This window comes from Cetorhinus maximus, chromosome 4 (genome assembly GCF_964194155.1).
Source record: "Cetorhinus maximus chromosome 4, sCetMax3.hap1.1, whole genome shotgun sequence".
In the NCBI taxonomy this organism is placed as follows: Eukaryota; Metazoa; Chordata; class Chondrichthyes; order Lamniformes; family Cetorhinidae; genus Cetorhinus; species Cetorhinus maximus.
This window is the reverse complement of record NC_135882.1, coordinates 112,434,685-112,448,937: the sequence shown is the minus strand read 5'-3', so window position 1 is coordinate 112,448,937 and position 14,253 is coordinate 112,434,685. Positions and strand designations below refer to the sequence as shown.

Sequence of the window (14,253 nt, the reverse complement as noted above, 5' to 3'; positions counted from 1 at the left end):
AGCCGAAGAGACATACTGTTTGATACGATCAGCCAGTCTTTGGGCCTACATACCTAGCATCACACCGGCAATGAAATTCATATATCACATTGCTCATTTGTGTGAAAGGCAGATTGTCTTTTTGGCTTGGCGGCAGCATCCTGTTAATATCGAACACCACTCGTGTTGCTACTGCAATGCAGCAGCATGAATTGGCTAGCTTAACCTGTTACTGAAAGTTTTGAGAGACCTTACCCTTCCAGGATAATCTGAGGTAGACTGGGCAATTTTCAGGACCGAAAGTGTCTGCCTTATGCCCATTCACGTGGTGCACAGTGAGCAATGATCTGATCAAGGTAGCCAACATCTTGCAAGATGGCTTTGATGCACCCTTTTTCAGCATCAAGCTTGCATGGCGAGCAAATGGCTTGGGCCCTACTTACGAAGTTGTCAATAAGCCTAATCTTACAGTGATGTACATCTCATAGAACTGTGGGGATCCCAACGCATATATTGACCAGTGAAGGTTGGCTTGTGGTAGACAGTAGTAGAGAACCCCCAGCAGATTTCTCAGCTAGCACGTCAAGGAAAGGGAGCTCATTTGACTGATCCATTCTGAAGGTGAATTTGAGCGCAGAATGGAGCCCATGGCGGTGGGTCTAGATCGCCATGATATAGTGCTGCAGTGCAAATGTCTATGGCTTCCCTGAACGGTACACTGATGAATAAGCTAGCAATGTCAAACGAGCATGGCATCGCTATCGATATGCAAGTCCTGTGCGGTCTTTGCAAATGTGAAGGAAACCTTCACTGCATATGTGGAAGCCTCACAGACAGAAAGAACATGTACACACATTGCATCTGTTTTAATTGAATAAAATAGGCGACAGCCATTTTCTGGCTCATTCCCCAGGGCAATGCCTTGACCTAAGTCAACCTACCTGGCTTAAATTTAAACAAAGCATGGCAGTTAACAGTCAGTCATCAGTTAACTGATGAATTCTCCAAACCAATCAAGAGTCCACTTGCTAACCAATGAGCATTCTCCTCTTATACAGTACAAATTGTTGTTCCCTTTACATTTGGTATTCTTGCAAATGTCCTGATCAGTGCAAGATGAAAAGCTTCGACATATGTCCTTTTTTAGTAATACAGTAACCATGGGGAATGTCAATCTACATATAGACTGGGTAAACCTAATTTAGTACTAATGTTGTGGAGGATGAATTCTTGAAATGCATGCAAGATGGTTTTCTAGAGCAGTATGTCAAGGAATCAACTAGGGAGCGGGCTATTTTAGATCTAGTATTGTGCAATGAAAAAGGGCTAATTAATAATCTTGTTGTAAAAGAACCTTTAGGAAAGTGACCATAATATATAGAATTTTACATTAAGTTGCAAAATGATGTCATTCAATCGGAGTCAAGGGTTTTAAATCTAAACAAAGGAAACTATGAGCGTATGAGGGGCAAATTGGCTATGGTTGACTGGGAAACAATAATAAAGTACATAGTGCACAGGCAATGGCTAACATTTAAAGAACAAAAACATAGTTTACAGCAAAAATACATTCCTTTAATGCATAAAAACCCAGCAAGGAAAGTGTGGCTAATGAAAGAAATCAAGGGTTGTATTAGGTCAAAAGAGGAAGCCAAAAAAGTTGCCAAAAACATTGTAAGTCTGAGAATTGGGAGCATTTTAGAATTCTGCAAAGGAGGACCAAGAGAAAGATTAAGAAAGGGAAAACAGAATACGAGAGTAAACGAATGAGAAACAAACACGAACTGTAAATGCTTCCATAGGTATTTAAAAAGAAAAACAAAATCACAAAATCAAATGTGGGTCCATTACAAGCGAAGTCAGGAGAATTTATAATGGAGAATAAGGAAATGGCAGAGAAACTAAACAAATACTTTGTGTCCATCTTCAGGGAGGAAAATATGAAAAACCTCCCAGAATTAATGGAGAATCAAGGGACTAATGCAAAAGATGAACTGCAAGAAATTATTAGTCAAAAAACAAAAGTATGAGAGAAATTAATGGAACTTAAAGTAGATAAATCCCCTGGACCTGATGATCTACATCCCGGTGTGTTGAAAGAGACTGCTGTAGAGGTAGTAGACGCATTGTTGGTCATCTTTTAAAATTCTATAACTTTGGAATAGTTCCTGCAAATTGGAAGGTGGCAAATGTAACCCCACTATTTAAGAAAGGAGGGAGAGAAAAAACAGGGAAGTACAGACCTGTTGGCCTGACATCAGCAGTGGGGAAAATGCTACAATCTATTATAAAGGATGTGATAACAGGACACTTAGAAAATAATGGTAAGATTGGGCAAAGTTAACATGGATTTATAAAAGGGAATCATGTTTAACAAACCTGTTGGAGTCTTTTGAGGATGTAACTAGCAGAATAGATAAAAGGGAACTGGTGGATGTGGTGTATTTAGATTCCAGAAAGCTTTTGATAAGGTGCCAGACAAGAGGGTAGTAAACAAAATTTGAGCATATGGAATTGGGGGATGAATATACTGGCATGGATTGAGAGCTGGTTAATGGACAGAAAACAGAGAGTAGTAATAATTGGGCCATTTTCAGGTTGGCAGGCTGTGACTAGTGGGGTACTGCAAGGATCAGGTGCTTGGACCCCAGCAATTCACAATCTATATCAATGATTTGAATATGGGGGTTAAATATTTCCAAGTTTGCAGATGACACCAAATTAGGTGGAAGTGAGAGTTGTGAGGAGGTTGCAAAGCTGCTTCAAGGGGATTTGGAGAGGCTAAGTGAGTGGGCCAAAATTTGGCAGATGGAATACAATGTGGAAAAATGAGAGATTATCCACTTTGGTAAGAAAAACAGAAATACAGAGCATTTCTTAAATGAAGAGAGCCTGGCAAGTATTGAACTTTAAAGGTTGAGTCACCGAAAGCTAACAATTAAGGCGGCAAATGGTATACTGGTCTTTATTGCAAGAGAATTTGAGTATAGGAGTAAAGATGTCTTACTGCAAATATGTAGCGCCTTCATGAGACCACACCTGGAGTAGTGTGTGCAGTTTTGGTCTCCTTAGCTAAGATATACTTGCCATAGAGGGAGTACAATAAAGGTTCAGTTAAGTGATTCCTGGGATGGATGGATTGTCCAAGAGAGATGATTAAATAGACTAGGCATTCATTCTCTGGAGTTTAGAAGAATGAGAGGTGATCTCATTCAAAGTTCTTACAGGGCTCAACAGGGTAGATTCAGGAAGGGTGTTTCTCCTGGCTGGAAGGTCTAGAACCAGTGGGGGGACACACTCAGAATAAGGGGCAGGTCATTTAGGACTGAGAGGAGAGGATTTCTTTTTTTTTTTTAAAACTTGTTCATGGGATGTGGGCATTGCTGGCTAGGCCAGCATTTATTGCTCATCCCTAATTGCCCTTGTTCAGAGGGCAGTTAAGAGTCAACCACATTGCTGTGGGTCTGGAGTTACATGTAGGCCAGGCCAGGTAAGGACGGCAGATTTTACAACAATCAGCAATGGTTTCATGGTCATCATCAGACTTTTAATTCCAGATTTTTTTATTGAATGCAAATTTCACCATCTGCTGTGGTGGGATTCGAACCCTTGGTCTCTGGAATATCAGTCCAGTGACAATACCATTATGCCACCACCTTCACTTAGAGGGTGGTGAATCATTGGAATTCTCTGCTGCAAAGGGCTGTGGAGGCTCAATCGTTGAGTATGGTCAAGATTGAGATTGACAGATTTCTACATATTAAAAATATCAATGGATAGTGCATGAAAATGATGTTGAAGTAGAAGATCAGCCATGATCTCAATGAATGGCAGAGCAGGCACAAAGGGCTGAATGGCCTACTCCTGCTCCTATTTCTTATGTTATGTAAATCAGGGAATCCCCTAGTTCAGCCAATTTAAAATTAATCGTATAAATATGAATATTGTACAACTTCAGATGTGAGCTGGTTTTTCAGTGTTTTTTTTATTCGTTCATGGGATGGGCAATAAGTGCATGGCTAGGCCAACATTTATTGCCCATCACTAATTGCCCTTGTTCACAGGGCATTTAAAAGTCAACCACATTGCTATGGGTCTGGAGTTACATGTAGGCCAGATTTCCTTCCCTAAAGGACATAAGTGAACCAGATGGGTTTTTACAACAATTGGCAATGGTTTCATGGTCATCATCAGACTCTTAATTCCAGATTTTTATTGAATTCAAATTTCACCATCTGCCGTGGTGGGATTCAAACCCAGGTCCCCAGAGCATTACCGTGAGTTTCTGGAATACTAGTTCAGTGACAATACCACTCTGCCACTGCCTCCCCTTGTTCAAAGATTCAACCTCAAATACATGTTAGAAAAGGAATGCCAAATGCATTAACAATTCTTTTCGATCATTCACGAGATGTAGGCATCACTGGAAAAGCCAGCATTTACTGCCAATCTTAATTGCCCTTGAGAAGATGATGGTGAACTGTTGTCTTGAATGCAACTGAGCAGTTTACTAGGGCAGTTAATAAACAACATTTTGGTGGGCCCAGAGTCTCTCACAGGCCTGGGAGCTAAGGATGGCAGATTTCCTTCCTTAGAAGATATTATCCCGTGGTTTAAAGCTCACCATTAATAATGCCAGCTTTTTATTTCTGTCTTGATTAATTAATTGAATCTAAATTCCCTAGCTGCTGGGTGGTGGGATTCTAGTCACATGGTGCCATATACTCACTTTTGTAAAGATGAAGACAGATGTTCTGGAGGGCCATTCACATTTATAAAGGTGGAATAAAGAGTTGACTTCTAAAGCACAAAGTACGCATGGACAAACTAAGAGACTGGCATTCTACCTTCTAGGATTGTTTTGCGTTCACAAAGTTACCAAAAATACTGGTGAAAATACTCAAGTGGGAACAAACAACAAAAAACTTAATCAGCAACTGCATAAGCCATAACGATTACACAAAAAGTGAAAAGCACAAATAGATCCCTTTCTTCAATTGTGGCCAAGTAGAAGCCTTTACTCTATAAAGCAGTCTGTTCTGTACCTGAGCAGAGTGAACTGGATGCTAATGCTAAATGCCCGAAATTGCCACACTATTTCCAATGCTAGCGTCTTGCTTATTTTGAGAATAAAAATTACCAGAACAAAATGGGGAATGTGGCAAGGTACAAAGAGAAGAAAAAATGTAAGTTACGGATAACACTTTTTTGATTCAGACATATTTTCCATCTTTTTAAAACTGATTCTTTACCTGTGACAGTGAATTTGAAGGTTCTGCTTGGAAGAGGCCTTCCTGCATAAGTATCTGCATTACTTTCATTCAACACCACTTGCAGTTTTAATGTGTAGACTCCAAGTTTATTAATATTTTCTGAAAAAAAATTGAAATTTAACTACAAAGTGAAACTACAGCGCTATGAAATTCAATCTGCTCCTATTAAGCCGACTGGGCATTTTACTTCTAAGGGGGTTGAGAATGGCATTACATAATGGTAAAACTTGAAGTCTAACAGTAGTAAACCATTATGACCTGAAAGAGTCATTTACGACTTTTGAACTTGTACCTCTTCAATTTCTCTACTGAAGCAACCACTGAGACGAAGGCAGATCTGAAATATTGAGCTGTTTTATTTCACAGAAAGGTGAACGTGGAGAACATATTTTCTGACTAGATCACGCAGTTAAATCTGTAATTTTATCAGCAAGTAATACAAAATAAATGCTAGCTCCCATCAGCATTATCTTACTTGATTTTAAAAAAGATGGAATTTAACTATCCGCCAACATTTCTAATCTATAAACCTCAGCAAAATTCCTCACAGCCTTCCCTTTAATAAACCTAACTACCTATGAGGTATGTCATTTTATATTTCTATGCTCACAGACAGACTGGGATCAAAGGAGTTTCCAACACAATGCGAGATGGTTTGCTATTATCTAGTCAGGTTAACTAATGTCTATGATAAGGTAGAAGGCTGAGGAAATTAAATGACAAAAGGGGTTTAGAGCCATCTTTTATTTCTTTATTTATCCCATTACCATCTCTCTTTGCTTTGCACCATCATACCTTTTGCCATTTAATCTTCCCTGCCTCCCACCCTTTTTTGTTCTCTATCACCCACCCCACATTCCTTGCCTCCGTACTTACTTAAAACCTGTTACATTGCTAATTTTTTCCAGTTCTGACACAAGGTCATGGACCTGAAACACTGTTTCTCACTCCACAGATTCTGCCTGACCTGCTGAGCATTTCCAATATTTTCTGCTTGTATTTCAGATTTCTAGCATCCTAAAAGCTAGTATTTAGCTTTTGTAACAAATATTTCATTGGTTTTGTCACTGGAAAGACTATTTTAATTCAGCACATCAGCCAACTTTTGCTTAGGTGCTTTAAGGTAAGTAGTTTGTGGATATTTTACTTAAAATAATAAGTTTTTAATCCCACACCCTTTTTATGGAAAAATGGTCAAAAAATCTTGAAATGTGACATACGACTTATTGCTGAATATTTTCTTATGAAAAACTCACCCATCTTCTTGAACCAATATGGCCATTTGCCGCCATGTTGACTGATGTGAGAAACTATTTCTTTGTCACCAGTAGAAGCTGCAACATAAAACAAAAATATGATTTTTCATGGATTTGTAAAAAGTCATTACTGATGCTATTTCACACTTCCATAAAAGTTTTAGGCTATCAAAATAGACTGTCCTTAAATTTGACTCTGGTCACCATTTGATGCCGACATATGAAAAATGCAACTGATTCACACACATTAGGCCCAGTTCAATCGTTTGGAGGTTGTGAATAAAGAAAGCGAAAGGAAACACAGACACTGCCCTTTTAGGGCCCCTGCTTACTCTAGTACCGACAAGAGACATGACTGACTCAGTGGGTAAAAGTACAGTTGCGAATAAAGACAGAACATGGTGAAAATAGTCAGCAAAGTATGGATGGGTCGTTGACAGTACTGTTAAGCACTTAATCAACAATAACCTGCTCACTGATGCTCAGTTTGGATTCTGCCAGAGCCACTCAGCTCCTGACCTCATTACAGCCTTGGTCCAAATATGGACAAAAGAACTGAACTCCAGAGGTGAAATGAGAGAGGCTGACCTGACATCAGGGAAGCACTTTGTCCAGTGTGGTATCAAGGGGCCCTAGCAAAACTGAAGTCAATGCAAATCAGAGGGAAAACTCTCCACTGGTTGGAATGACAGCTAGCACAAAGGAAGATGGTTGTAGTTGTTGTTGGTCAATCATCTCAGCCCTGAGACATCACTGTATGAGTTCTTCAGGGTAGTGCCTAGGCCCCAACCATCTTCAGCTGGGTCATCAATGACTTTCCCTCCATCATAAGGTCAGAAGTGAGGATGTTCGCTGATAACTGTACAATGTTCAGCACCATTCGCGACTCCTCAGATACTGAAACAGTCCATGTGCAAACGCAACAAGACTTGGGCAACATTCTGGCTTGGTCAGATAAATGGCAAGTAACATTTGCTCCACAGATGTGCCAGGCAATGACCATCTCCAACAAGAGAAAATCTAACCATCTGCCCCTGACAATCAATGGCTTAATCATCACTGCAGTCCCTTCTATCAATATCCTGGGAGTTACCATTGACCAGAAACTGAACTGGACTAGCTATATAAATACTGTGGCTACAAGAGCAGGTCAGAGGCTGGGAATTCTGCCAAGAGTAACTCACCTCCTGACTCCTTAAAACCTGTTGACCATCCACAAGGCACAAGTCAGGAGTGTGATGGAATGCTCTCCACTCGACTGGATAAGTACAACTCCAACAACAACACTCAAAAGTTCAACAGTTTAAGACAAAGCTGCCTGCTTGATTAGCACCCCATGCATCACCTTAAACATTCACACTCTCCACCACTGACACAAAGTGACATCAGTGTGTACCATCTACAAGATACAATGCAGCTACTCGCCAAGGCTCCTTCGACAGCACCTTCCAACCCCGTGACCTCTACCACCCAGAAGGACGAGGGCAGCAGACAGATGAGACCACCACCACCTGTAAGTTCTCCTCCAAGCCACACACCACTCTGACTTAGAACTATATCACTGTTCCTTCACTGTCACTGGGACAAAATCCTGGAAGTCCCTTCCTAACAGCACTGTGAGTCACACCACATGGACAATTCAAGGGGCTAACCACCACCTTCTCAAGGGCATTAGGGATGGGCAACAAATCCTGCCATAGCCAGTGACCCTCACATCCTGTCAAAGAAAAAAGAAAAAAAGTCAGGCAGCATCCGTGGAGAGAAACAAAGTTAATGTTTCATGTCGATGACTCTTTATCAGAACTAAAGATAGATAGATAGATAGATAGATAGATAGATAGATAGATAGATAGATAGATAGATAGATAGATAGATAGAAAGAAATGTAATAGGTTTTGAGCAAGTGAATGAGAGGAGGGGAGTGGGGGGTGGGGACACCAAATGGGAAGCTCTATGATTGGGTGGAGGGCAGGAGAGATTCAAAACCAAGTTGAGCAGAAGAAAGGGCGGGGGGAAGAAATACAAAAGTGAAGATCCTCAGAAGATGCCATACTTGTCCCTTTACTTCCCTTCTCACCATCCAAGACCTCAAACAATCTAAGTGAAACAGTAATTTACTTGTACTTCTTTCAATTTTGCATATTATACACGCTGCTCGCAATGTGGTCTACTCTACATTGGGGTGGACCTCTGTTCATTCTGTCTGCAAGCATGACCCTGAGCTTCCTATTGCTTATTTTAATTACTCCATCTTGCTCCAATTCTGACTTTTCTGTCCTGACCTCCTGTAGGAGTGCTAATGAAGCTCAATGCAAGCTTGACGAACAGCATCTCAGCTTGACACTCTACAGCCTTCTGGACTCAACATCGAGTTCAACAATTTTAGATCATGGCCTCTGCCTTCATTTTGTTTTTCTTGAACTGGTTCTGTTTTTTCTGGTTTCTTTATTCCTTTAATTTGCATTTGGATGGCTGCTATCCAGCCATTTACAGATCTTTTGTTTCTTTACTTATCCCATTACCACTCTCTTTGACTTTTGTACATTTTGTCATTTGAATCTCTCCTGCCCTCCACACAATTATAGACCTTCCCTTCTGGTCTCCCTCCTCCACATCCTCTTTCACTTGCTCAAAACCCATTACATTTCTATCTATCTTTAGTTCTAATGAAGGGTTATCAACCTGAAACGTTAACTTTGTTTCTCTCCACAAATGCTGCTCGATTTGCTGAGTATTTCCAGCATTTTCTGTTTGTTTCAGATTTCCAGCATCTACAGTATTTTGCTTTGGTCATACGTGAAAATGCTCACTTATAGGAGATGCTGAAGATGCTCAAGGTCTAGCAACAGTGCCCTAGCATGAGCCAACTTTTGCAGAGCAGGGGGAAAAAGGAATGGCAAGACAGATGCAACCACCTCTAAATCTAGAGCTGTATAATCACATTAGTTTCAAGCTCTTTTTGACAGATAACCTATAGGGTAGGTAACAACAGAAAACAACGGAATACTTTCCCTTCAATAAGTGAAAACTGGACACAATTTTCAACTTGCCATACAAAATAATGAGGCCACCAATGCATTCAGTTTGCAAATCCTTTATGCTAAAATTAAGCATAGAAAAAGAGAATGATTCTAACGCTACATAAACTCAAGTCCAAATGGCTCTGATGTGAATTGCTCAGCACTGGGGCCAAATCCTAGCCAACAACTTCAGCCAAATGGTAGGCTCAAACTTCTAGCCATTTTTCACAAGTCTACCTAACACTGCTGCTGAAAGCAAGCAGATAACAGCCTGATAAAGTAGCAATCATCTGAGCTGGAGTACAAAAACCTAATCTAGCTAAATTTGCAATAGATAGATTGTCAGGGCACCACATCAAAATGTATTACACCTCCAGTCTTAGCTTCAGTAGACTAACCAACATAATTTATTGTAAGCTTTTGCAATTTGCAGCTTTTACTGCCTGTGAAGAGTCAATGAAATGCAGCTCTCTGATCTTCACAAGCCAGTCGCCTCAAGAGTCATGCCATTAATTTGAAGTTCTAAATCACATGAGAGCCTTTCTGTAAGCACCCCAAAACACTAACTGATAATAGTTGAAAAAATCAACATCTCACCGAACAGGAAGTTTCCTCCCTTAGACCTTATGAATGATCTTGATTATGAATAAAATGAAACTTTAGGATTTGTAAGCATGTTATCATTTCTATAGCAAACTTTTGGTAACAGTTTGTTTTGTATGATTAGCATGAGATCCAACTTTATGTTGCTCCATGTCTGAAAATAAAGCAAGCTATATCAGCATGAAGAATTTAGTCTTGAAGTTATATCTTATTCCAGTTTAAGGGGTGTTGCTACACAAGGTATCAATTGCAGATCTGCTGCCTCCTGTGAAAGGGATAAACTTGGGTGACGTCTACACACAAGTCACAAAGGGTTAGAAGCAGCAGCATATTCCTTTTAAGCATGTTGTATTTGGCTGGCAACAAGGTCTAACAGATGTAACTGAGTTCAGTCTTCCTCATGGAGCAATGAGTTAAACTTCAAATTTGGTTACCATGATGATACCCTTCTGCTAAATCCAGAACAATAAACTCTTACAAATTTTCATTTTTTTTACTGCTGAATCCAGGTAAAAGTCAAACTATATGAAAACTGCGGCAAAGGTCCATCGTAGGATATTGTTAGTGCTAAGGAAGAAAAAGCTGCAGGATACTGCCAAGTGTTTTAGAGCCAACAAAATGCTTTTGGTTACTGTTGTAATGTAGGAATCACAGTAATTTGTGCTCTGGCATCATGAAGTCCCACAAACAGCTGACAATGAAAAAGACACAACTTGGTGCAAGGCCCTATACAATATTTGTACAATGGTGTGATACATCTTCAAGTGATATTGCCTCTGTTTTCTTCTAGTGGGATAACAGAAACCAATTTCCCAAATTGAAATTGAAGAAGCATTAAATATAAAAGGCAAATAATTTACAGAGGTTTGACTCATATCTCAAGCCAAACCTGTATTAACAACAGCACCAATTCCCATGACTGTTGCCCCACAGAACATCCATCTCGCTGAGCATAAATTTCAGCAAGTATGGGTAGAGATGCACTTACTTTGATTTCCAGAGCTCCTCTATGGGCAGAGCTGAGCCTGCGCCTACAGCAGACACAAGTCCAATGTAAACGAGACTCGAAGGGCTGTACCCAACCTCCTGCTCTATTTTTCTGGAGAAATGCTGGCTGTACATTGCAAAGGCCACATAGTGAAACATTTTGCCCTGCACTCCTATGAACGGATGCTATTCCTATCCAGTGCTGATGTAGACAGCAAAATTTATTTCAATCATACATACTAATTTTTTGTCATGTTATTAAGATTGTTATATAGAATATTAATGTCATCAGCTGGGACATATATATTGAACTTTTTGAAAAGAACATTTTGTTAAGCAATGGACATTAACCTACAGCAGCTGCTATGTTGCATTTACGAAGGACACAAGCTGCTTTATGGAGATACAGTGTGTCTCAGAGCTCTCATAGACAATGGCTAAGATAAACCCAGATTGAAACCCAAGAGAGGTCACATGACCCGGCTCTTGGGTATAAAAAGACACTGGGTTTGAAATAACAGTCAGAGGACAATGCCACAGGGTAACAGCCTTACCCTCTCTTTCCCTGAAATCCCTCTCATCAAAGCTGAGCTGCTTGTGGCTTGAAAGCCCACCAGAAGACCTCATTGCTGCAAACCAAGAATTCTTAAAGGGGGATTAAGTGTTAACACCACTATCTCCAAGAGAAAAGAGAATCAACTAGTCATGACCGGAGACCAACTGCTCCAGTTAGAAATCCAAGTACTATCAGCTACAGTAGAAAGTGAACCTTCAGCTGTAAGCAAGCATCTGGAAAATCCATGATTTTTTTCCCCGACTTTACAGGCCATAACCTCCGACTAGCGTTGGAAAGTGCTGGCCCTCATAAATTAGAAGAAATTACCTACTTACCTGGACTTGAAAATTACTTTGCCATTTCTGTTCGCTGGAGCTGCTTGGCGCCTGCAACAAAAGACTCCTTGCAGACGCCAGCAAAGTGTAGTTCCAGCGTATTTAAGGAGGCCACGCCCCCATTTTTACAGCACTAGCTGCTGTAAAACAGGCAAGTTTAAAGGGCCAGGGAAAATGATAGACACTTACCTTCCTCTGGCCTAAGGGAAATGCATAGGATTTGGGGGTGTCCAGTAGTGGAGGGTGGGGGGGGTGGAAGGAGGGTATGGGGGTCAGAGGTGGTTTTGGGTGGGGGTGGTGGAGTCCGAGCTCCAGGGGGTTCATGGTGGGGGGTCCGAGGTCCAGAGGGGGTGTGTGTCGGGGAGTCCTGTGGGGTCGGTCTGGGTCTTTACAATAGTTACTCTGAAGTTAGAAGAGGTTTTCATTCTTCTAACCTTTTCTGGATAACTATTGGTATAACCTCAGTGCAACCATCCAATTTAAATCGCATTTTCAGATGGTTCCCAGCACAGTGCAATTTTCCAAAGGAAGTGTCCACTTCTGGGCAATTACCATGCAAAGGCTTACCTGGGAACTTCCCAGAAGGGTTCCCAGGGCATCTTTGGGGCACCCCCAAATCCAACGCTGGGGAATGCGGAAGTTACATGTTTCTTGGCCAAGTTTTAAGATCTGATGCTTTGCAGGGGGTTACTTTGGGGGATTAGGTATGTGTTGTTTTTGCATTAGTGGGTAGTTGGACATATTTGTACATTTTAAATCTTTTATTAATCATTTCTGCAAAGTTACCGAGTGAGTTTAGCAATAAAACTACCCCTTTACTTGTTAACTTAAAGAGCCTGGCTGGCCTCTTTCTTACACCAAGCTACATACATTTAAGTATATATTTATGTTGTCAATATCATCTTTTTAAATTCAAACCAACCCAGGAGTGGGACAAAGAGAGGAGTCAGTTCAACCCTCCTAACCTGATCATAATAGTCATTTTAATATAATTTTTGCAAATTAAAAATGGGGCGATGGTTATGCATTTTTAAACATAAATATGGTTATGAGCATTAATAATTTAAGTGTCAGCTGTGCCTCAGTTGGTAGCACTCACCTGAGTCAAAGGTGTGGGTTCAAATCCTATTCCAGGATTTCAACACAAAAATCAAGGCTGACACTCCAATGTCATACCAAGGAAGTACTACTGTACACTGCCAGGGGTGCTATCTTTTGGATGAGAGGTTAAAACAAGGCCCCGTCAACCTGCTCAGGTGGATGTAAAAGATCCAATGGCACAATTTTGAAGAAGATCAGAGTGTTTTCTCCGGTGTCTTGATCAATAGCTATCCCTCAATCAACATCAGAAAAACAGATTATCTGGTCATCATTACAATGCTGTTTGTTGGAGCTTGTTGTGCACAAATTGGCTGCCTTGTATCCTACATTGCAACAGTGACTACATTTTAAAAAGTACTTAACTGGCTGTCCTGTGGTCATGAAAGGTGCTATATAAATGTAAGCCTTTCTCAGTGCACTTCAGCTGACAAGCTTAAGTACTGCATAATTATATAATCTAGAATTACTTTTATAAATTGAATAAACTTGAGTTGTAGGTAAGCTTATGCATACTTACAATGCCAGATAACTTTCAGCTCAACCAACAGCTTTTTTGATCCACCATGACTTGTTCCTGGAAGCTTTTGCATAGCTTCGCCTTTTTTATTGAGAATTTCTATTCTCAAAGCACCTGGAAACAGGGTCAATGCCTCAATATCAATTGAAAGGAATATAAAGAATTCATGATATATTACTTTGGTTTTTGAACAACATTACACTGATCTTTCTCAATCATCACAATCAAATATCAATCTTGAAATTGGACAAGTGATCTCATGTCTTGTGAAGAGAAAGGAAGTCCTTTCAACTAAAGCTAACAAAAAGCATTTAAAAAAAATCACAATTTACCTTGTAAAGTCTAAAGTATACAAAACGTCTACAACACACAAATCTCCCAAATCACTGGAGAGATAACCGGATTCAGAGTCACTGGTGTGTGTATTGAACAGCAGACTTGAGAACTGTATGCAGAAACGTAAGCAGCTACCATTGTGCAGTGAGGATTTCCTTCTATCAGTGTGGCTATAGGTAAGTTAAATGACCAAGCTAGGATCATAGGAAGAGTAAAAACAAAAAGCTAAAAGCTACTGCGGATGCTGGAAATCCAAAACAAAAACAGAATTACCTGGAAAAACTCAGCAA

At 40.3% G+C, this 14,253-nt stretch overlaps 1 protein-coding gene across 1 annotated transcript in view; it reads right to left on the bottom strand.

Moving 5' to 3' along the window:
- The window catches only part of smchd1 (structural maintenance of chromosomes flexible hinge domain containing 1), a 211,842-nt gene that overhangs the window by 147,038 nt on the left and 50,551 nt on the right, over positions 1 to 14,253 (bottom strand). The window contains exons 17-19 of the mRNA XM_078540635.1: positions 13,628 to 13,741; positions 6,509 to 6,586; positions 5,232 to 5,351 (exon numbers count right to left, since the gene is read on the bottom strand). Of these exons, the coding sequence (XP_078396761.1) occupies positions 5,232 to 5,351; positions 6,509 to 6,586; positions 13,628 to 13,741 (312 nt within the window). The remainder of the gene's footprint in view (positions 1 to 5,231; positions 5,352 to 6,508; positions 6,587 to 13,627; positions 13,742 to 14,253) is intronic.